This window comes from Mustela lutreola, chromosome X (assembly GCF_030435805.1).
Source record: "Mustela lutreola isolate mMusLut2 chromosome X, mMusLut2.pri, whole genome shotgun sequence".
Lineage (NCBI taxonomy): Eukaryota > Metazoa > Chordata > Mammalia > Carnivora > Mustelidae > Mustela > Mustela lutreola.
Genome location: NC_081308.1, coordinates 1,246,104 through 1,270,207, shown reverse-complemented (window position 1 = coordinate 1,270,207; position 24,104 = coordinate 1,246,104). Strand labels below are relative to the sequence as shown.

At 55.7% G+C, this 24,104-nt stretch overlaps 2 protein-coding genes across 3 annotated transcripts in view; both read left to right on the top strand.

Annotated features, from left to right (window-relative positions):
• Positions 1–3,469: 3,469 nt before the first annotated feature.
• ZBED1 (zinc finger BED-type containing 1) lies at positions 3,470–12,427 on the top strand. 2 transcript variants are annotated; one of them, XM_059157920.1, is made up of 2 exons: positions 3,470–3,611; positions 9,035–12,427. In XM_059157920.1, the coding sequence occupies exon 2, from the start codon at positions 9,088–9,090 to the stop codon at positions 11,173–11,175; it is 2,088 nt and encodes a 695-aa protein (XP_059013903.1). In that variant the 5' UTR covers positions 3,470–3,611; positions 9,035–9,087; the 3' UTR covers positions 11,176–12,427. The 2 variants fall into 2 exon arrangements, with proteins under 2 accessions (XP_059013903.1, XP_059013904.1); XM_059157921.1 differs by lacking the exon at positions 3,470–3,611 and adding an exon at positions 4,068–4,218.
• DHRSX (dehydrogenase/reductase X-linked) overlaps positions 3,478–24,104 on the top strand; it is a 141,625-nt gene continuing 120,998 nt past the window's right edge. Inside the window, exon 1 of the mRNA XM_059157922.1 lies at positions 3,478–3,611. Coding sequence (XP_059013905.1) covers positions 3,503–3,611 — 109 coding nt within the window. The 5' untranslated portion in view covers positions 3,478–3,502. The remainder of the gene's footprint in view (positions 3,612–24,104) is intronic.

The following is a 24,104-nucleotide window of genomic DNA, read 5'->3' as shown; positions in this document are numbered from 1 at the left end:
ACTGGTCATTTCTGGTGAGTCTGGGTGGTACCTCCAGGACACCGGCTTTAACCCGTGTCCCAGACTCACGGGGAAACGTCCTTGTCCATCCTGAGCTGTGCACACAGGGCATCTTGATAGGCTCCCAACTGGCCTTGACCATCCTTGGAGACCTTAGACTCCCCCTGCCCTCCAGTGCCTCCCCAACCCACACTCCCAACCACACTGTGGGGGAAGGACCCATCTTGGGACTCCGTATCATAAACATCACACACTTCCTTGGGGTCTGGAGAAAACCCCGAGGTCCTTGACCCACCCAAGTTGTAATTCTCCGCCACGCTCTGCTTTTACTGATAAGGTTCCCGTCTTATCCTGGGGACCAGGCATGGAGCCTCCTGTCCCTGAAGCCGTAGGCTTGGGGTCCTTGCCGGCTTGTGGGATCATTCCAACCAGCCTAACACATCCTCCCCGGGGACTCAGGGCTTGTCAGGTCTCTGCAGATTCACTGCGTCCTCCTAGGGAAGTCCTCGTGGCCTAGTGTGGTGTGTATCTGGGGCCTAGAGGAACTATAGGATCCTTCTGGCCTCCTCGGGCACGTCCCATATGGGCCCCTTCCTTGTCCTGTGACAAACAGATGCACACTTCATGCCGTACGGGAAAACGCCGCTGGTTCAAACCCTCCCTCTCCCCACGACCTGCGTCATTCGTTGCCATCTTCACCGTGTCTTCTCCCCACCCCGACTTTGGAAGAAGCGAGCCCGGAAAACGTTGTCACGGGCTCTCGGGAATCTCATGAGCGCCCTGATGTGTGCACGGAGAGCTGCAGGGATGTTGTGGCCCTGGGAGCTGGGAGGCTCTCAGCGCTGTGGTGGACATCCTGGGTCCTGGGTGGACCTTCTTCTTCTGGTGCAGGTGATGCTACCTCCAAGTGCTGTGGTCCTCACACCCTCGAGGGGGCAGGGGTTCCTGGACCACGGTGGCCTTGGGCAGCGAGTGGCCGGTCCCCCAAAGTTACCCCGGCACGAATCCCACCCCGCCACGCCCCAGCTGCCATGACTGTGCGCCATGGTAGAACACCAAGGGCTTTGCAGGTGGAATTCTGGTGCGGACCTAAAAATAGGCCGGTGATCCTGGATTGACCTGGTGAGACCTTCCTAAGCCCAAAAGCCCTCAGACGCAGAGGACTGGGTGCCACGGGAGTCACAGAGACGGGGCAGGAGGGGAAACTGTCGACATTCCAAGAGTGGGCTGTGGGGCGACCTGCTAGGACCAACGGTTTGCCCCCTGCTGACAGCTGTGCCCCAGAAATAGGAACCTTAGCGCCACAATCGCCAGGACCCCGCTTCCGCTCGGGACCTCCTTGAGGACCGGTTCATGAGATGGGGGTCCCCTCAGACCCTTGCTAGAAGCACCTAGGGAAGCCCGTGGCTATCAGCACAGGTCACGGCTCTAGGAAACTCCTGGAAACAGAGACAGTTGGAAGGGGGACTGGGGAAAGTAGACGAGGGGTCTTTAGGGTCACCCCAGACACTGGCTGGTTGTGGGTAACAAGCCTGTCCTTCTGTCTGTTTCTGGACACTGAGATATCCCACTCTCTCCGCTTCCTGCTGGCGTCCAAGCCCAGACCCTAGATCAGAGGACTCCCACTAGGATCCCTTCAGACCTCACCCAGACCCCAGGCCCCCGGCCCAGGGACCCCACCTGGATCTTGGATCCCTGTCTACAGACCCCCACCCTTGACTCCATTCAGACCCTGGACCCCCACTCCTGGAGTCATCCTGCACCAGGAACGGGTGGGCCAGAGCTGCCCATCCCACACACCAGGGAGTGGACAGGGGCAGAAGGTATGGTCACTGTCCCTGATCCTGTTTGTGGGGTGTACCTGGTCCAGCCGGGCAGGCCCATACTCCCACGTGGCAGGGGATCCTGGAAAGGCTGTTTGACCTCAGTTTCTCAGAAGGTCGCAAAGGCCAGAATGAGCCTTCCTAATTCCGCTGGGGGGATGCACCAAGCAGGGGTGAGTCTCTACTGTCTCAGATCCCCATGGGAAGCCAGTCCCCTGACCTGAGGAAAGGGGTCCAGCTGCGGACCAGGTGCTGGGGGACGCTGGTAGCCCTGGGCTAGGGGGCCCCCTGCAGTCAAGGCCTGGTGGATTCGGTCCTAGGTGATGGAGTCGGGGGAGATCCCCGGGCTCTGTGGAGAGGTGTGGGATCCTCTGTGTTGGATCTTGGGTGTGGGTGGTCTCGGCTGGTGTTGGGAAGGATGCAAGTCTGCAACGCACTGGCTGTTACAATGGGGGGACATGTGACCGGGGTCCTGGGCCTTGGCAGGCCTCAAGTTCTTGTGGGGCCAGGTTTAGGTGTCCCTTCAGAGGGTTCTGGGTAGGGGTTGGGGTGGGGGCGTGGTTAGTCGCAGTGCAAGCCCAATGATCCAAGAACGGGTCTGCACAAGGTTGGGGGTGGGGTGGGTTCCAGGGTCTGGGCGGGGACCAGGGCTGGGGTCTTCGACGGTTCCGGGGAGGGGGTGGGGAATCTGGGTGGGGGTCCCTTCTCTAGGGACTGCTAGGACCACTACTCCTACTGAAGAGTGGGGTCAGGAAGGGTCCGGAAGGGGTCCCAGGTCGGGGACCGGGTCCAGGGGAGGGGTCAGTCCGCAGGGTTCTGGGGTCTGGGTGAGGGAGTGGGGGCCCTGGGCCTGTGTCCGGGGTCAGGGTCCCTGGGAAGGGTCTGATGGGTCTTGGCGGGGCGGACAGGTGTCCTCGGGCAGGGTCCAGGAGTCTCGGTAGAACCGGGGCGGGGTCTCCGAGTCGGCTCAGTGTTCAGAAAGGGTTCTGGGGTTGGGGCGGGGTTGGGGAAGGGTCCGTGGGCGGAGTCCGGGGTCGGGGCGGGGTTCCGGGGATCTGGGCGGGGTTGCGGAGGGGTCCCTGGTCGGGGTCCGGGGTCGGGGCGAGGTTGCGGGGATCGAGGCGGGGTCAGGGAGGAGTCCCGGGGTCGGGGCGGGGTTCTGGGGATCGGGGCGGGTCGGGGAGGGGTCTCCGGGTCGGGCCCGGGGCCGGAGCGGGGCTCCGAGGGTCTGGGCGGGGTCGGGGAGGGGTCCCGGAGCGGGGTCCGGGGTCGGGGCGGGGTTTCGGGGGCCTGGGCGGGGTCGCGGAGGGGTACTGGGGGCCTGGGCGGGGTCCGAAAGGGGTCCCGGGGCGGGGTCCGGGGTCGGGGCGGGGTTCCGGGGGCCTGGGCGGGGTCGGGGAGGGGTCCCGGGGCGGGGTCCGGGGTCGGGGCGGGGTTCCGGGGGCCTGGGCGGGGTCGGGGAGGGGTCCCCGGGTCGGGCCCGGGGCCGGGGCGGGGTTCCGGGGGCCTGGGCGGGGTCGGGGAGGGGTCCCGGGGCGGGGTCTTGGTTCGCGGCCCGGGGCGAGCAGGCGGGCGGGCGCGGAGGGCGGGCCGCGCGGGCGCGTTTCCGCCGGCCGGTGTCGCGCCGGGTCCCGGGGGCGGGCGGCGGCGGGCGGCGCGGAAGCGGCGTCCGGGCAGCCATGTCGCCTTTGTCTGCGGCGCGGGCGGCCCTGCGGATCTACGCGGTGGGCGCGGCGGTGATCCTGGCGCAGCTGCTGCGGCGCTGCCTCGGGGGCTTCGCGGAACCAGGTCAGCAGGGCGCGGGCGCGCGGGCGGGGGTCGCGGGCAGGGACGGGGGGCGGCGGGGGCGCTGGCGACAGCGGGCGGAGGCGCGCTCGTGGCGCGGCGGGACCCGGGGCGGGGGGCGCGGGCGGGCTGGCGGCGGGGGAGGCGCGCGGCGGGGGCTGGGGAGGCCGAGCGCGCCCCGCGAGCCTCTCGTGCGCGCGCGTCTCGGCTGCCCGCTCGCGCCTGCCCCGGGGCCGGGGTCTGCCGGAAGCCCGCGACCTCGGCCTCCGGGGTCACGGCCGGGCCCGCGCGCGCGCGCGCCCCGAGCCCTCCCGCGCCCCCCGACCTCGGGCTGTGCGCGCGCCGGCGGGGTCGTTCGGAGAGCGCGCTCGCGGGCCGGGAGCGCGGCGGGGAAGCCCGGAGGCTCCCCCCTTCCAGCCGGGGGTTAGGCGGCAGCGGCCTTCCCGGAAGGCCTGGCCGCGGCGCCGCGGGGCGCAGCGCGGCCCGGGGCACTGGGGAGCCCGTCCGGTGCTATGGGGACCAATGCCTGCCGGGAGCCAACTCCGCGCCGCTGCCTGGAACACCGCCGCGCCCTCCCCAGGCCTCGGGGTCGCGACCCGCTCGAGCTCTGGTAAGCCCGGCGGGACCTCCGGCGTGCGCCCTGGGTCTGCACAGACACATGCCCGGGGCCGCCAAGCCACAATCCCGGAGGCCTTCCTGCGTGAGCGGCTGCGCGGGGACGCACAGGAGCCCTCGCCTGTGGGCGCAGCCAGGGCAGTTTATTTTTAGGTGACAAATAAGTGTTTTCCAAAACAAGGTTTTCCGTGGGAACTGGGGTGGGGAGCGGCCTCGTAGCTGAGCGCGTTCCTGCCGGGCCTAGGAGGAGAGCCGGGCTCTGAGCGCGACTTGTGCAGTTACCGAGTGTGCGAGGGGGTCGGCTCCCCTCTGCAGCTGCACACGCAGCATCTGTCCTCGCCAGAATACACTTGACCTTCGGCCAGCGCTGCTGTGACGAGACCACCTTCACCTACATGTTGCTTTTCCTTTTTGTGTGTGTTTTTGGTTGCCTTTTTTTTTGGGGGGGGGGGAGTCGTCAGAAGTTATAAGCGGAATTTTCAGTGTGTGCCAACCCCCACGTGTTTGCAGGGGTCAGCTGTGGCCTCTGAATTCCTTTGTCTACCCATTCAGGAGGGAGGGGGTCCCACCTGGAGAACCTCGGTTCTGAGTAGGAACAAGACATTTTCCAGGGAGCCCTACCTTCCCAGACCTCCAGCCAGGGAAATGACTGTTTTTCTCGAGCGGAGCTTTTAACTTGGGTGATAACACTGGAATTTGTGCGTTTTATTTTTTCCCCCTAAAACGTATGTATACGCATTAGAAGTGAATGCAGGGTAAGAGGGAGTAGGCATTCCAGGGCTGGGGGACTGGGAAGTCAACATGTGTCCTTTCAATCAGCTTGTAAACTGAGGAACAACGAGAAACAGCCCCAGACCCATAGAGTACCATGGCTTACAGGTGGTACCCGTCTGGTTTCGCTCTGAGACGGGTCTTGTCACCTGCCTAGGAGCCCGGACCGGGAGCTTCCCAGCAAGACGGGGGACGGGGTCGATCTGGGAATGGAATTTTAGCCTTGGACGTTGCACCCCTGTACGGGCACACCGAAACGTGCGTTTGCAAAACTTGTTTACCGTGTGTAGCCGGGGGTGGCGTGCTCTGTTCTTTCTACTTGTTGGTTTAAAACAAACAAATAAAAATTTGTTGAAATACAGAGTCCTCGTGAAGGCATGTGCCAGCCAGAGGAATCCTTCAGGGTGTTCTAGAAGACGAACCTTTATACATAAGGACGGACTTTAACTTGCTGGCCCTCGGCGAGCCCCAGCCTGTCTGTGGTCTCAGGAACGATTTTAGGTACTGGTGGGAGCGCGTCCCCGCCGCGGGTCTGCTGGTGGCCCACATCTCCAAGCCGCAAACCAGGGCTTTGCCTTTTAAAGCTTTTCTGATCTGCCTCTTACGGCACTGGGCGTTTGGACAAGAGCCACTGAACTCTGCCCTAGGCGTCCAGCTAAGCAGTAACAAAGATCCAGTTCCCATTTCCAGCTGGAAATAACTCAACTTTTTTTTTTTAAATCCTAGACCAGGAGGATGGTCTTGGACCTTTTAGAAAGGGGAGTACGTGGCAGCACCTTCGAGGTCTGCTTCCACTTGGATTGTAGGAAGAAAGAAAGCAGAGTGCAGCCGTCTTCAAGTGTTAAGAGGTGTTATTTTCTGAACATTTGCCCAAAAGCAAAATCCTTTAGAGACTCGGGTGGGATGGTCGTGCCTCTTCCGAGACGGTCTGATTTCCAGGTTCTCTGTCTTCTCCAGACTGTATCTTGGTGTCCCACACGGGGAGGTGTGTCTCTTCGTTGTATCTTAAAATACACGAGCTAATGACCGCATTTTGTATCCGAACGGGACCCCCAAATCTCAAGCTCTGGCCGAAGGGCTGCTCCAAGTTGCCCCAATCTTAGATGCATGGTCACGGGGGCGGGATCCACAAGGGTGATCCGTTGGAAATGAAACATCTCGATGCATCCGTGGGTTCTGAAATGGAGATTTTGGATGGAATTTTCCTTAAAAATTCCGTGGGGGGGGTGGACGCGTGAGTGGCTCCGTCGGGGAAGCGTCTGCCTTCGACTCAGATCATGATCCCAGGGTGCTGGGATCGAGTCCCGCGTTGGGTTCCGTGCTGGGCGTGGGGGTTTGCTTCTCCCTCTCCCTCTGCCTGCTGCTCCCCTGTTGTGCCCTCTCTGTCTGTCAAATAAATAAATAAAATCCTACAAACAAATTCCATGGGAAGTCGGCAGGCTCCCTGATAATACGGACAACGGACTCGTTCATGCGTGCTAAACCTGTGACGGCCATACCCACCTCAAAGTATGTCAGCCAGCCCACTTACGGAGCTATTTTGGGAGGACTCCTGGTTTCCAGACTACAGGGCGTTGGAGCGCCTATCCAGGGAAAGTAGATTCTTGTTGGTTTTGTGCGCACGTGGACATGAACAGGGTCTCTAGGGAGGTGAAATCGGGGGCGGGGGTATTCAAACTTCATGATTGAGGGTCCCTTTGCTCTCCAAAAAAAGGAAGGACCCCAAAGGACCATTTGTTAGGCCAGTTTTGCCTGCCAGGAGTTAAACCAGAAATTTAAAACATATTTAAGATCGTGTTTAAAATAACAAAGACAAGCCAGTTGCTTGTAACTACCAGTGATATGGGTTTTTCAGATACTAAATAACTCCACTCTCCATGATAGAGTTCTCCAAGCCACAGAGTACGGTAGTGAGCCCTAGTGACCCTGACCGACGCCACTGGGAGCCGAGCGGTAAAGATGGTGGCGGAAAGACAGCTCTGTCCAGTGGCTGTCCAGGGGCTCACGGGAAACCTCCCCCGTCCTCGTCACCTGCTTTCCTAGGGGACCCCAGAGACTGTGACCTAAGTGATCTGACTGGGCTTACGGAAGGTGCGGCTTTGGGGGTCCTCTTTCTGCAAATCGTGGCTGTGTCGGAGCCGCTCCACCTGCGCTGGAGACCCTGGGCCTCCTCGTCTCTCAGCTCCGTCCCTGCAGTTGGTCACAGTGACCATGTCCTCTGTCCAGCCCAGGTACCATGATGCCCGCTTAGCCTGCGTGTTGTGACGTCCTCCAGGAAGACCTCATGTGGACCAGCGTGGCGGGGTGTGGCTCTCGGACGTGGGGGGCATTTCCGGCATGATGTTGACGCTCAGTATCTTTTAAGGTTTTACCCTTGTCGTAGGAGTGCTCTGAGTAAGCCTTACCTTAGTACCACTGGCTTAGAAGGTCAAAAATTCATCCTTCCGAGCTCTGGACAGCATAGTCAGATCCAGGCAGGGCAGGGCTACTGAGATCCAGGCAGTGCAGGGCCAGGCTCCCTCAAGAAGCTGTAGGAGCGGGTCTTTCCTGCTTTTTTCAGCTTCTTGGGGCTCCTGGCTGGTGCCCGCATCCCTTCCATGACCTTATGATATTTCACTTAATCACACCTGGGGTCTATTTCAAATAAGGTTCCATTCACAGGTTCCGGGAGTGCCCGAATTTTGTTGGTGGGGGGCACTGTGTCATCCCCGCTAGACATCGAGATTGCGTTCTGGACATGCTCCTGATACTCAGAAAATGCCTGGTTGGTGGGGTTTCTTTTTTAACCCCCTGAGCACTGCACAGTGGGTGGGAAGGTGGCAGACTCAACACACAGCTTTGAATAGAACCCAGCTGCTGTTCTGAGGGTGTCCCTGCCCTGATCGGTGGGACAGGATGAGGGAGCATCAGGGACTGTAGGAACCTTGGGGGCTTGGCTTCTAAGTCAGCTCCCCTTTGAGAGTCTGGTGATGCTGAAACCGGGGCACAGCACAGCCAATGTGTGTCTGTGCGCACAGGTATGACGGCCCCCGGTGGGCCTTGTCAGAAGCTCCTTTCACGGGATCAAGATGTCCATTACTGTCCCACTCAAGTTACCGATGACGGATGTGCCAAAGATAAAAGGACCACATGCCACGTTCCAAAAGGCATCATTTGGAAAACGTAAAATTTGGGAAGGAAAAAAAAAAAAAAAAGGAAAGAAAACATAAAATTTGGAGGAAAAAAAAAAAGTTGCCATGCCTCTTAGCCAACTTAAAGACTGCTTTGTCTGAATTAAAAACCGTTTTTGCTTCTTGGATACCCGGGAGCAACCTCGGGGATGTGGTGCCTCACATGGTTGTTCACAAGGAGGCTTGAGGTGCTGGTGCTGGTGGGTCCTCCTGGGCTGGCGGCCGAGCTGAGGCACGTAGGCTTCGGTGGGCCGCCAGCAGTTTGTTCCCCCGGAAAGTGACCCTGCCTGGCTGGTGGCAAGATGGTGGACAGCCTAGCGCAGGAAACGGTAAACAGCCGAGGTGGGCCAGGTGCTGTAAAGACTGAGAAACTCAAAGACGTACATGTTTTCAGCCGCGCGGACTCCCGTGCGGGTAGGAGCTCAGATGCGCGCATTTTCAGACGTGTGATGTCTTGCGCGCACCTCGGGCGTTTTGAGATGCGTGGAGTCGTGCGCGCGTTGGCGCTCAGAAGCGCACGTTTTCAGACGCGTGGAGTCGTGCGCGCGTTGGCGCTCAGATGCGCACGTTTTCAGACGCGTGGAGTCGTGCGCGCGTTGGAGCTCAGATGCGCACGTTTTCAGACACTTGGAGTTGCTGTGCTCGCCGCACCTAGGAGTGACCTGCAGCAAAGAGGTGCTCATCTGTCAGAGCGCACCCTCCGCTTTCCAAAGGCCATGCGCACCGGGAAAGGCCGTCCCGTGGTGTCCCTCTGCCCTGCGGCTTGGGAGGAGACAGCTGCTTCGGCATGTGGCATGCGCTCGCTCCTCGCAGGGCACCCCCCTGTGCCTGGACCCATTCTCATGCTGTGTTTGTCTTGCTGCTTCTCAGCAGGTGCGCAGGAATGAGTGGAGGCCCCGCAGGCGGGCCGCGGCGCAGAAGCCATGGAGGCGAAAGGCCTGGACCCGTCCCAGACAGACCTCAAGCTAGTGGCCCACCCGCGCGCCAAGAGCAAAGTGTGGAAGTACTTCGGCTTCGACACCAACGCCGAGGGATGCATCTTGCAGTGGAAGAAGATATACTGTCGCATCTGCATGGCCCAGATCGCCTATTCCGGCAACACGTCCAACCTCTCCTATCACCTGGAGAAGAATCACCCCGACGAGTTCTGTGAGTTCGTGAAGAGCAACACGGAGCAGATGCGTGAAGCCTTTGCCACTGCCTTCTCCAAGCTGAAGCCCGAGGCGTCACAGCTGACCCCGCCGGACACGCTGGCCACCAAGGCCGGCCATGGCCATGAGAGCAAGCGGCAGCAGGAGCTCACGGCTGCCGTCATCGGCCTCATCTGCGAGGGGCTGTATCCCGCGTCCATCGTGGACGAGCCCACGTTCAAGGTGTTGCTGAAGACAGCCGACCCCAGGTATGAGCTGCCCAGCAGGAAATTCTTGTGCAGCAAGGCCATCCCTGAGAAGTACGGCGCCGTCCGCGAGGCCGTCCTCAAGGAGCTCAGCGACGCGTCCTGGTGCGGCATCTCCATGGACATGTGGAGGAGCGAGAACCAGAATCGAGCCTATGTCACGCTGGCTGCCCACTTCCTGGGCGGCGGGGCCCCCGGCTGCCTGTCCGTGGGCTCCCGCTGCCTGAAGACCTTCGAGGTCCCCGAGGACAACACGGCCGAGTCCATCACCAGGGTCCTGTACGAGGCCTTCATCGAGTGGGGCATCAGCGCGAAGGTGTTTGGGGCCACCACGGACTGCGGCAAGGACATCGTGAAGGCGTGCTCCCTGCTGGACATCTCCGTGCAGATGCCCTGCCTGGGACATACGTTCAATGCGGGCATCCAGCAGGCCCTGCAGCTGCCCAAGCTGGCTGGGCTGCTGGCCCGCTGCCGCAAGCTGGTGGAGTACTTCCAGCAGTCCACGGTGGCCATGTACATGCTCTACGAGAAGCAGAAGCAACAGAACATGGCGCACTGTATGTTGGTCAGCAACCGCGTGGCCTGGTGGGGTAGCACGCTGGCCATGCTCCAGCGCCTCAAGGAGCAGCAGTTTGTGATTGCGGGCGTGCTGGTGGAGGACAGCAACAACCATCACCTGATGCTGGAGGCCTCCGAGTGGGCCACCATTGAGGGCCTGGTGGAGCTGCTGCAGCCCTTCAAGCAGGTGGCCGAGATGCTCTCCGCCTCCAAGTACCCCACCATCAGCATGGTGAAGCCTCTCTTGCACATGCTGCTGAACACCACGCTGAACATCAAGGAGACGGACTGCAAGGAGCTCAGCATGGCCAAGGAGGTCATCGCCAAGGAGCTGTCCAAGACCTACCAGGAGGCGCCCGAGATCGACATGTTCCTGAACGTGGCCACCTTCCTGGACCCCCGCTACAAGCGCCTGCCCTTCCTGTCCGCCTTCGAGAGGCAGCAGGTGGAGAACAGGGTGGTGGAGGAGGCCAAGGGCCTGCTGGACAAGGTCAAAGACGGCGGCGGCTACCGGGCGGCCGAGGACAAGATGTACGCGCTGCCCGAGGAGCCGCCGGTGAAGAAGTTGGTGCTGGCGTCCACGCCGCCGCCCACCAGCGTCATCAACAGCATGCTGGCCGAGATCTTCTGCCAGACGGGGGGCGTGGAGGACCAGGAGGAGTGGCACGCGCAGGTGGTGGAGGAACTCAGCAACTTCAAGTCCCAGAAGGTGCTGGGCCTCAACGAAGACCCCCTCAAGTGGTGGTCCGACCGCCTGGCGCTCTTCCCCGTGCTGCCCAAGGTGCTGCAGAAATATTGGTGCGTGGCGGCCACGCGCGTCTTCCCGGAGCGGCTCTTCGGCACCTCCGCCAACGTGGTCAGCGCCAAGAGGAACAGGCTCGCCCCGGCACACGTGGACGAGCAGATTTTCCTGTACGAGAACGCGCGCAGCGGCGCGGAGGCCGAGCCCGAGGACGAGGACGAAGGGGAGTGGGGCCTGGATCACGAGCAGGTGTTCCCCCTCGGGGACGCCGTGCACGCCGGCTTCTTTGGGATCAGGGACAGCGGCTTCGTGTAGGTGCCGGCGGGGTGGGGGCGGGTCACCGTGGCGCCGGCCCCCGGGGTGCTCTGCTGTAAATACCGCCCCCGTGCGCGTATGCGTGGGTGTCCTTGCCAGGGGGAGCAAACGCACAGGAGAGAAAGACGGGGCTGCCGCGCCTTCCCTCTGCGAGCCCGTTCGCGTCCCAGCAAAGGGGCAGAAACAGGAAGGGAACGTTCCAGAAGTTCCCTTGTGCACCTGCTGCCTGGTGATTGCAGATAATGACTCCGGGGGCAGCACAGCCAGCAGGGACAGACGGCTGGAGGGAGGGAGCCCCCTTCCCTTCCTACATAAGTTAATTCCACTCCCACGGCCGTCCTATTCTCCATCGGGGGGTTTACGATAACCCCCTGAAAAACATCCAGTCTCGCGCATCGTTCCCAGCCCACATGCCTTCCAAAGGCCTTCGCAGACCTGTGGCGCACGTGAGCTCCTGTTTCCTCTCCAGCGGAAGTGCGCGCCTTGCCTTTGGCACGGCCGGGGATACCGCGCTCCAACCCACGCGCCCCGAGTGGAGCAACCGCAAGCTTTGGGTTTGGTGCAGAGCGTGAAAGGGGCCGTGGGGACAGCGCAGGAAGAGAGGGGTCTTCTGCCTTTTGTAACATTGCTGCAGTTTGCTTTGTGCGTGTGGTCCTGGTGATGCCGCTGCGCTTGGGTCCTGAGCGTTCTCGCGCGTGCCTGTGTGTGAGTGCAGGGGTGTGTGTGTGTGTGTGTGTGTGTGTGTGTATGTGTATGTGTCCCCAAGATGACCACAAGGCCCCCCGCCCTCGGGAGCCCTGCCCTGCTTTCCAAAATTACCAGGGACCCAAGTGTGCCGAGGGTGATTTCGATTTCTCCAGGGGGCTGCGGACTCTTGCATTCTATCATGTCAAGGCCGCACCACAGGGGCCTGCTGATTTTTTTTAAAAAACGGACGATGGGACACTTTCGCCTTGATTTTGGGGTCGCTCCTGCTGTTCCCGGAAATCCCAGCTGCTGGTGACGTTCTGCGTGCCAGAGCACCTCCAAGACTATCACAGACTTCTAAGGAGGCAGATGTGTCCGTGTCCTGGGGGTGTTACCCCCGTGGTGTCGACCAGGGGTGAGACTTGTATCTTGACGCATCTGACTGGGTTTGAGCCTTCCTCACGGTATCTATTTTTTGTGGGTTTTTTTTTTCCCGTTTTTTCTTATTTAACGCTTTCGAATTTGACTCTTGTTCAATAAACCCAAGAAACGGATGAGCTCCTAATTAATTGGTCTGATGTGTTTTCATTGCGGTGAAAACCCTTTCAACCAGGAGGGAGGCTTTTGTTGCTCTCTTCAAAGACATTTCCCAGCCACAAAGAGCAGAGTCCATGATGCTTTGTTCTGGGGTCCTTGCAAATGACCAAGGCTGTGATCCATTCTGGATATTGGCGCATCCCAAAATGTACGTAAATAAAGCCGCCACTTGGTGACGGGCCATCTGGTGGAGGGCCTTTTGCATTTTCCTTCATGCGAGGAAGGCCGCCACTTGGTGACGTCATGCCGGGGAGCAAGCCTTTTGCATTTTCCTTCACTGGCTTGTGTTCGCACGAGAATGGTTTTATGAGCCTGGGCCTGTCTCAGTGGTGAGCGTGGACCTTTCGTTTTGTGCAGGCATCTGGCTGTTGTCCAACTTCCTCCTTTTCACAAGGCTCCCCGCAGACAAACGGATACGGCACGGTAGTCGGCACCGGCTGACCTCTTCCTGCAGGGAATGTGTTGCCTTGTTGCTAGGTGGGGGCGGACTAAATACTTCCTTTTCACACACAGACACGTGGAGTTGAGAGGGGCCACTTTTCGGCCACGGTCACGGACATAGCCGATGTCTGACGCTCCCCAGGGAGCATGCCTTTGGCCGTGTCTGGTGGGCACCGAATGTGCCTGTCGCCGACCACGGTTGCTACGCACACAGCCCGCAGCCCACGTGCATTCTCCTGTCTAAGGCTGCACCTCGCTCGGCTTCCTCACACGTGTGGGTCACCTATGTGGGATTTATGCTCATGTCTTCCTCTAAAGCCCTAAGTCTGAGCTGCGTTGTTGTTGTTGTTGTGGGAGTTCATCTGGGGGGCTTCCTGGAGTTGGTTCTTGGGTGCCGTGGAGGTTCAGTCCCGCTTGGTGTCGTTCTGTGTGATGGGCTTTCAGGACCTGGGGCAGATCTGGTTCCTGTTGTCCCTGAGAAAGGAGGTATTTGTGGCTTCTGGGAGCATGCGGTGTCGTCGGGATGTGGCCATGGTCCCGTGACTCTGCACACGGCATGCTACAGACCCCACTCTCCCTCCTACATCTTCCACAAAATGTCCCTGCCCAACGTGGCTCCAACCATTTGCAAACACGAAACCCGTTTAGGATTTAGCCCAACAGTTCCTATAAAGCCCACCGTCCTATCCTCCGGCGTCCCGAGACACGGACACCAGCCCTATCCTGTTAGTTCACGGGCATCTCAGCTGTCTGATGTAATCCTGGGCCCACATCCCATTTCCCAGGACATGGCTTGATCTGTGGTGTAGACCAGCTCTACTTGCCAGAAACACAGACCCAGGCTCTCTTGTGGGATTCGTGATTCCAAATCTGCATCGTCCCTGGGTTCCCCGGGTGCCTCTGCATGTCAGGACCTTGTAGTCTGTTTTTCCAAGGTTGGGGAGCTCTGTGCAGCCTGTTGGTTGGTTGGTAATGTTGGCTTTTGTTATTCTGGGAGGATTCTCAGAATATCCAGTCAGAACTCAGACTTCTGGTGAGAGACTAGCTCGAGATGCTCATCCAACCAGTTCGGCTTCTTGGTTGTCCCAGACATGCTGCAATCTTGTGCATTTCGCCGGGGGCAGATGGCACGTGCTGAGGAAGGGGCTGTCGTGTTCTCTGTTAGAACCTGTCTATAGAGCAGGGTGCCTCCCGAGAGTTTCTATTGTGGGGTGAATGGCACCCTTTCTTCTCATCTCAGATGTTCAGAGTTCTGGGAGATGGTGCTTGAGGAGGCTATTTTTCCTGGGAAGGTCATGCCTGGGTTTTCCTGGCAAGGACCCACTGGCTGCACAGCAGGCAGGAACGATGGTGCCGCGTGCACAGTATCGGGGACATCGGCACTGTCCTTTGTGGGCAGCTGGAGATTTCACGGTGATTACATCCCTGCCTAGTGGGTTACGTCCGTAGTAGGCCTCGTGAGTCCATGTCTGCATCAAAGGGATGCCATACGTGTATGTATAGATCCTCTTTATGTGTATATTCTACCTGCATATAATTGTTTCTGTGTGTTATCTATCATGTATCTATTATTTGTCAATCCATCATCCAGCCACCCCTTCTTCCATCCGTCTACCCGTCTACCCATCTACTCACCCATTCATCCACCCGCCCACCCACCCTCCTTCTATCCAACATCCCTCCTTCCCTTTCCATCCATTTATCCATCCATCCACCACTGTCCTATCCATCCACTATCCATTTATCTATCCATCCACACATCCACCCATCCATTCATCCACCCCCCCATCCACACATCCGTCCGTCCGTCCATCCATCCATCCATCCATCCATCCATCCACACATCCGTCCGCCCATCCATTCATCCATCCATCCACACATCCATCCATCCATCCATCCATCCATCCATCCACACATCCGTTCGTCCATCCATCCATCCATCCATCCACACATCCGTCCATCCACACATCCGTCCATCCATCCATCCATCCACCCCCCCATCCACACATCCGTCCGTCCATCCATCCATCCATCCACACATCCGTCCATTCACCCACCCCCCCATCCACACATCTGTCCATCCATCCATCCATCCACCCCCCCATCCACACATCCATCCGTCCATCCATCCATCCATCCATCCACCCCCCCATCCACACATCCGTCCGTCCATCCATCCATCCATCCATCCACACATCCGTCCATCCACCCACCCCCCATCCACACATCTGTCCATCCATCCATCCATCCATCCGTCCATCCACACATCCATCCACCCCCCCATCCACACATCCGTCCATCCGTCCATCCATCATCCATCCACCCCCCATCCACACATCCATCCATGCATCCACACATCCGTCCATTCATCCATCCACACATCCGTCCATCCATCCATCCATCCACCCCCCATCCACACATCCGTCCAACCATCCATCCATCCATCCATCCATCCACACGTCCGTCCATCCATCCATCCATCCATCCATCCATCTATCCATCCATCCTGTGCTTTTGTGGTTAAACAGAAGGTGCATCGAGTGACCTTTATTCTACCTCCATGACTTTTAATGGGTTGATATTTCCTTATGGAACAGCTGTCACTGATTGACATGTTATGGATTTGCAATTTTGACCACTTTCTAAATCCCACTGGAAGGAACCATGTGATTCCAGCCTCCCCGGGTCACAGGAAACATCCAAAGACTGGACCTTTCAAGCTTCCGCCTCAGGAGAGTTGGGTAGAGCATCAGCCTGCTCTCAGTGCCTGGTCCCGTGCCTCCTAGGTGGGCGTGGCCCCCAGCCCTTCACACACTTGGCTAGGGAGGTGTAGGACATCAGGGTCAGGTCACCAGACTGCAAAGTTGGCCACCTAGAGGGGACACTGAGGCAGGGCCCCACAGGGGATGAGCAGAGTGGACATTGGCCTGCCTTAGGACCTTCCCAAAGAGGATCCTGCTCCTCGCAGGCTGGGCTGTGAACCTGGAGAGGGGTTCTTTAGTGGAGCACATGTGGAGAGGTCCAGGCAGGGCAAAGACACCTCAGTGGGATCATCCAAACCAGCAACAGGCTGCCTGGTGGGTGTCCAGCATGAAGGACACCCCTTTGGAGGGCCTGGTGAGGGGCTGGGCAGCAGGCTGGCTGAGCCCTTCCCTGGTCTTGTCTCTTCCTGGGCACCCCGGTAGGGAGTTTGGATGCATTAAACCTGGATACGTGGAAGGACAGGAGATACACATACATAATTGGGGGTCAAGGAAGGGAGAGCGGGGAGTGATGTTCACAGAGAAAGGAGGTCTGCAGAGATGCTCAAGCTCTGTCTCTCCATTGTGAGCTCAGAGCGAACAGAAGTGACAAACCAAGGGGTGGGTTTTCACCAGGCAGTGGATCAGCTGGCATCAGGATCTCACACTTCCAGCCTTCAGGACCTTGAGAAATAAATGTGTGTTCCTTTTACTCCTCCTTTCTAGGGTGTTTGTTATTCAGGGTGTGGGAATCGGGGTTGTGCAGAGAAACAGAACCAATAGCTCATATGGCACATTCTTCCCCTCCATGTTCTTTGAGGCTTTTCAGACCATCAACTGATTAGATAAGGCCCACCCACAGTGCAGAAGGCCCTCGGCTTTACTCAGTGCACCAGATCTGATGCTAATCTCTTCCAAAACACCCTTACAGAGAGACACACCCAGGGGGAATGCATAATCAGCTCTCTGGGCTTCCCTCAACCGACGTGTGATGAACCCTTACTTGAGATGGTTCCCTCGAGTTCCTGAGTGGGTGCAGCTAGGCTGGGTCCCAACCATCATGTCTGCCACCCATGCTCCCCAGGAACCACATTGCTTTCCAACATGCTCACAGGCTGCCTTCCGTGCAGAGTAGGGGTGGAGCTCATACCCACTCGCCCCACTTTCCTCCTTGGAAATACACCCAGAAAATACCCTCTGGGTTTCCCACACGGGGCATGTTTTCTTCTTCCCATTTATCCTCACACCATAGGGGCTCCGCCCCAGACAGCTATGTTGTTGGGTGTTCACCCTTCCTCAGCATCATGATTTGTTTGTTTGTTTGTTTAATTAATTTTATTTTTTAAGAGTGATTTTAGGCACATCCTACAATAAAAATATATCCAGAATGCAATTAGATACGTCCAGTAGCAACACTGAGGGGAACATGCAGAAATCCCCCATGTACCCCCATGACCACACAGAGGCACAGCCTCCCCAGCATCCGTACCTGCCCCACAAAGCACATTCCCTACAATTGGCAAACGCACATGGACATGTCATTAGCACCGCTGACATGCTTTACGTTACAGCTTCTTCTTGGGGTTGTGCGTACCGTGGGTTTGCAGACCTGTGCGATGACACGTGTGTATCATCATAGCGTCATGCAGATGACTGGTACCTCCCTAAACATCCTCAGGGCTGCATCTTCTCATCCGTCCCTCCTACATCCCCTGCCGACCAGAAATCTTTGTTCTGTCTCTGCCATTTTGCCTTTTCGGGAACATCCTAGAGCCAGAATCATGCAGGAGGGAGCCTGCAGAACTACTCCCTCCCCTTCTCAGGATTCATGTAAGGTGACTTGGTGGCTTCTCATGGCTTGATAGCTTGTTGCTGTGAATTATATTCCCTTTCCCTGAGTGGAGCACAGGTGACGCAGGCCGCTTCCCTGGGGCAAGACTGGGCATTTGGAGGAAGGGCAGAGCTTGATGTGGCTGCAGCATGAGTTCGTCGCTGCACAGTGGGTGTGGAACTGGCCAAGAGCCTGGGTCTGGGGAGGGCTGGCTCGTTAGGGAGGTAATTCCAGCCCTGGTCCTTGCTCCATCTCCTGATTTCAGACCACTTCTGGGATGCCGCAGGGGCGGTGAGCTTGTTCTCTGTGCTGCATGGTCACGGTGAGCCTCCCATGTGTGTTGAACTTGGTGATGGTCATGGGTCCTTATGGCTGTGGCTCTGGGACGGAAGGCTCAGAACCCCACACAGCAAGCTTGTGCAAGGCAAGAGAGCTCAGTGGCCGGCTCTAGCTCTCCATCTGCTACTGCCATTGAAGGCAGCAGGACATCTTCACTTGATGTCGAGACATGCTGGCACGTGCTGAACACCTGGTACTCCGCTCACAAGGACGAGCCACTGTCCACACCCGTGGCACCATCTTGGTGCCCCATTCATGCTTCTCTGGCTCAGCTGGCCATCCCCCGCCTGAGTCCCTGCCAGCTGAGACCCGCTTTGCTTCACCAGCGCATTCAACAAGGAGGTCCTGCCTTTCCAGGGAGCCTGCTGCGCGTAGGGCGTCTGGGTCTTGGCTTCCATCCAGCGCTGCTTTGGAGACTACCACGCTGGTCCTTCTGTTGTCCTTGCTCGAGGCAGTGGCTTTGCTCACGAAGGAGCTCACTCCCTTAGGGAGGTTCAGGCTTCTGGTTGATGGCTGTCAATGGACACCTTTGTTGCATGGAAAGGCTGTGTATTGTGACGGTTAATTTTATGTCATCTTGGCTGGACCACGTGTGCCCACATGTGGTCAAACACTAGTTTAGGTGTTGCTAGGGTGGTCTGGTTAGATGAGGTTAACATTGCAATCAGTAGCCTTTGAGTAAAGCAGAGGACTCTCTCTAGGGTCATGGTGGGCCTCATCCAATCAGTGGAAGGCTTTGTGAGCACACAGACTGACCGCCCCTTTGCTGGTAGATGTGATTTTGTTGTTGTTGTTGACTTTGTCAATGACACTTTGATTTATTGCTCTACAACATGAATGTCTTTCAAACATAATCCTGCATTATGTACTAGTTGGAATCTTATCTTTTTCCTCTGGATTGGTGGGCCTTGTCTGATCAGTTGAAGGCTTTGTGAGAAAACAGACTGACCTTCCCGGACAAAGAGAAAATTCTGTCTCCAGGAGGCCTTTGGACTCTGGCTGCCACTTTAGCTCGTCCCTGAGTCTCAGCCTCCTGGCCAGTCCTGTGGAATAGAGACCCAGTTACGTGAACCAGTTCCTTAAATTAAATCTCTGTCTCTCTGCTTAGTCTTTTGGTGTGCATTTTGGGAGAACCCTGAATAATACGTCCTTTATGTGTAAGGGAGATGGGGCTGGACCCCTTCCAATCTGGAGAGTGCATGTTTACAAGTGTTTTACTGCATCGTATGCTAGGACTCCATTGCCAAGCATCTCCACTTTGTGCAAAACATGTGTCACCTTTGGTCACCATGCCCACGTTGATGCCTTTGAATTCTGCAGATGATTCTCTTTCATGCAGGTGGGCCTTGTCCAATCAGTTGAAGACTTTTTGAGAGAACAGTCTGACCTCCCTTTTGCTGGTGGATGTGATTTTTTTTGATGTTGCTTTCATGCTTTGATTTATTGCGCTATGACATGAATGCCTTTCAAGCACAATCCTGCATTACATACTAGTTGGAATCTTATCTTTTCCCCTTGGATCGGTGGGCCTTGTCTGATCAGTTGAAGGGTTTGTGAGAAAACAGACTGACCTTCCCGGACAAAGAGGAAATTCTGTCTCCAGGAGGCCTTTGGCCTCTGACTGCGACTTTAGCTCGTCCCTGGGTCTCAGCTTCCTGCCCGACCCTGCACTGTAGAGACTCAAATATACACGGTTACATGAACCAATCCCATAAATTAAATCTCTGTCTCTCCACTTAGTCTTCCTGTGTGTTTCTTGGCAGACCCCTTGACTAATGTATCCTTTATGTGTAAGGGACATGGAGAGCGCATGTCTATAAGTCTTTTACTGCATTGTTTGCTAGGACGCCATCGCCAAGCATCTCCACCCTGTGCAAAATGCATGTCACCTTTGGGTACCATGCCTATGTCAGTACCTTAACTTTGAATTCCGCAGATGACTTTCTTTAGTGCAGGTGGGCCTTGTCCGATCAGTCAAAGACTTTGTGAGAAAACAGTCTGACCTCTCCTTTGCTGGTAGATATGTTTTTTTTTTTTTTTTTTTTTTGGATGTTGCCATGATGTTTTCATTTATCACTCTGTAACGTGAATGCCTTTCACACACAATTCTGCATTACCTCGTAATATGTCTCTTATCTTTTTCCTTTGAATCCTTTCTCTGCGTTTTATTGGAATCGAAGGATTTGTGCATGGAAAATACTTGGCTTTGTTTGGGTGGTCCCTTTCTTGACTGTGATGTTATAAACACTGTTTCTTTTTCTAATTTTGTTTTTTTAAAGATTTATTTATTTATTTGAGGGAGAAAGAGCTGTGGGGAGGGGCAGACAGAGAAAGAGAATCTCAACCAGATTCTCTGCTGAGCCCAGAGCCTGAGATCACGACCTGAGCCGAAATCAAGAGTCGGGCATGCCCCAAACACTGTTTCTCCTATAAGCCTGATTGACCTGGCCTCAAGCTGATTCCCTTTCTCGTAACGCATATGAACCTGTTATTGGATTTTCTCCCCCAGATTTATGGAGGTCAGTTGGCAAGACATCACATACGTCTAATGGTTAGAGAATTTCAGAAAGCTCATGGGCACGTTCTCAACATGGTGGTTGTCTTATTTTCCTATACTGAGTATTTCATAGAAATGGAATCATGTCCTCTGTGATCTTCTTGGGAGTGTGGCTTCTGTCCCTGAGCATCGTGTCCTCATGGTCCCTCCACGAGGCAGCAGGAGTCAGACTGCTGTTCCTTTTCACGGCTGAGTTCTAGTCCATCCATGGATGGACCCTGTGCATTGGTGGGCACTTGGACTGCTCACATCTCCCTGGCTACCGTGAGTAACGCTGCTCTAGGCCTTCCCATGTGCATATGCTTGTGGACACCTGCTTCCCTGCGTCCTGGATAGATGGAGACTGAGGAGTGGGATTGCCGGGCCGTGTGGTTTCCCCACTACTTTTCCACAGTGCCCACGGCATTTTCCGTGTCCACCCGCCATGCAGGACGGACACAGTTTCCCTCCCGGCTCTTCAACGTTTGTTCAGCAGTGTTTTCACTGCCCCTGAAGAAAGACCCGTGCGAGGGGACCTAAAGTGATCTCTCACTGTGGTTTTGGTTTGTGTTTCCTTAAAGGAGGACAGAATGCCCGCGAGACCCTCCCAGTCCATGAGTCATTTCCAACATAATGGGACAGAAGCCATGGGACAAAGACTCTTTGTTTCTAAATTTGTGTTTTGAAGAGCAGAATGTGTTATTTGAACTGAGCTTATTAGACTTTTTACAGATCCCGTAATTCCTGTGCAGTTGCCAGAAAGGATATGGAGAAACCTTGTGTTCCCTTTCCCCGGTTTCCCTCCGGGGATAAAACTTACAAAGCTGTAAAGTATGTGATCCCAGCCCTCGTGACTGCAGGAATACCATCATTGCTGTTTTATCCATATTTCCTCATTTTCCTGGGCAGCCACCTGTGTGGTGGTGGGGTGACCCATCTGGGATGTCCTTGCAACATGAAGGATGGTGCATCCCTCCAGTCATGGGGGGGGGGGTGACCATCCTTTCTGTGTCAAGACACAGGTATGTCCCCTGCCCCCAGATTCCCAAATGTTCCCCTTCTATAGCTTTGCTACCTCCTTCCCATGTCTATCCACGCTGCACCCGCGGCCAGCCACTCATCCGTTCTCCGTTTCCACAATGCCATCATTTCAAGAATGTCACATAGATGGAGTCACACACAATGCAACCTTTTAAAATCGCCTTTTTTGTTTTCTTTTTACCCCCCCCCCCCCCCACCAAACTCAGTATAATTCCACTGGAGGGTCCTCCCAGCTGTGTCTGGAACAATAAGCCTTTCTTTCGCAAGAACACCTGTAAAGGCTCTTTGCATAAAATGACATTCACACCGAAGATCTTTGTCTTATCAGCAGGGCAGGGAGGGTATCTTTTTATGTTCGAGCCTCTTTGCGAACCCGTGGGAGTGCGTCTGTGGGAGCAGCTCTCAGCATTAGAGCTGCTGGGTCAGAGAGAACAGGCACGCACGCCTGCTTTGCACAGCCCTCGGCAGCTCGTCTGCTAAAAGGACAGAGTTTTGGTGCCCCGTGACTCGTTCTGGTGTGAGCGTGAAGTTTTGGGACCCACTGTTGTGATGGCTGATCACGAGTCAGCTGTCTTCCTTTCGTCGTGTGTGCTTAGAGGAGTGTGTCGCAACGCTGTTTTACACGGGCGTGTTTTATGCACTATCCATGAGTCCCTGGTTCGTTTTCTTTGGGTCTTCGGAAGAGAAAAGGAGAGAAGATGTGCATATCCTTGTACGAGACCCCTTTACGGGCAAGGTCGCTGCCCTTTTTCTACGGTCCGCATCTGTTGTTTGCCTTTACATGTTACCTGATGGACTTTCAACTCCTTAAGGTGAAACCCTTTCTTGACTTGCTCCGCCTCATCAGCACGGATTCTGCGCGGTCCTTAGAAAAGACACGGTCGCGGAGGGATCCAACCACCCCCGCCTCCCCTTCTGTGTTTACGATCGGATTTTTAAATATTTGAAATGTTGAAATATTTAAATCACTCACAATATTTTAAACAGTTCAAGTATCTGACTATGTAAATTAAACAATATTTTAAACATGGCAAGTATCCGAATCTGTAAATTATTTCAGCCGTATTTTAAATCTTTCAAGTGTCTGAATATGTAAATTATTTTTTAAAAATATTTCAAGGGGCCCAAGTATTTGAATCTGCAAGTTATTTAAAGAATATGGTCAATCTTCCAAATATGTCAAAATTTAAATTATTTAAATAGGATCATTTAAATAAACAGTAGTACATAGATAAACAAAAAATAGTCCCAAGAGTTAAATAATTTTAAATCCTTCGAGTATTCGAATATTTCAATTATTTGAATAGTTGAATCTGTAAATGATTCCAAGATTTTGATATTTTGGGTATTTGCATATGTGGATTATTGTATCAGTATTTTTAAATATCTCCAATCTTTAGCTGTGGGAGGCATGTCTTATTAACTATGCTGTGGTCAGTGAGATGCGGACACAGAGATCTGACATACAATTGCTTCCCTACGAGCTGGCCCTGGCGGAAGCATGAGGTCAACCCGCCACATTTCAGTTCTTAAAAAAGAATAATGAGCCACGAGGGCTCTAAACATAGTCCGGGCTCAGGATGGGAGCTCCTTCTCCGCTCGGCCTGCAAACATCACTCCTTTGCCAAGCAGACGGGCTTGGGAGGTGCGCGTTGCTTTTCTTGTCATCTGAGTCGTGGGCTTGCCCCCCAAGCACATCAGCTGGGCGGTTCGGGGAGGAAGGCGTGAGCCGTGACCCCGGGCGGCCTCCCCGTACGTCCGCAGTAGCTGCTGTCCCTGTACAGACCGATCAGCTCACAGCTGCCACCTTCCCAGCGCTCCTCCCGATGCCTGTTGGAGGTGAGCTGGCCCGTGGGACTTGGTGATGGTGGGTGCTGGTGTGCAGGACACAGAGTGGCATGTGAGGGGATGGACAGGGATCCCCTGTGTCTCTTTGCAACCGGGTTTTAGGGGGAAGCATTGAAGGCATCTGGGCTGGAGCTGACTCACTTCTGGGAGATAAAGGAGCAGGGAGAGGGACTGGCTTGCGGGTGCTCCTTGGGAGCCTCGCTAGCCAGGCTGGGGTGGCCTTGCACAGATGTGTGCATGCATGTGCACCAATCTCTAGGGCGCACAAAATAGGTATGTTGAAGTCTTAGCCCCTGGTACCTGTGAAGGGGATCTTATTTGGAAATGGGGTCTCTGCAGGTGGTCAAGTTAAGATGAGGGCAGTAGTGAGGGCCCTGATCCCATAGGACTGGGGTCCTTATAAGAAGAGGGGATGTGGACACAGACATGCACAGAGGGACAACCATGTGCGGACACAGGGAGAACACAGGGTCTACATGCCAAGGAAAGGCCTCAGGGGAAACCAGCATTGGCCTATCTATCCATCCATTCATCCATCCATTCACCTACGTCTCCATCCATCATCATTTTAGCTATCATCCCTCTCTTTATATATCTATAAACATATATATGATATATCATCTCCCTCTCTATGTGTATATGTTTATACACACACACACACACACACACACATAAATATTTTAATTTTAATCATTTTAAGGAATTGGCTCATACAACTGTGGAGACTTGTTAAACCCAAATGCTGCAGGGTAGAAACGCAGGGCATGTTAACAGTTTGAATCTGTCTGCTGGGAAATGGACTCTGGCCGGGGCGGGGGGTGGGAGTGGGGACCTGTAATCTGTCTTTCTGCAATGAACACCATCAACT

Excerpts from the sequence above, each read along its gene's own strand:
- ZBED1 (XM_059157920.1), top strand. The coding sequence starts at position 9,088 with ATGGAGGCGAAAGGCCTGGACCCGTCCCAGACAGACCTCAAGCTAGTG.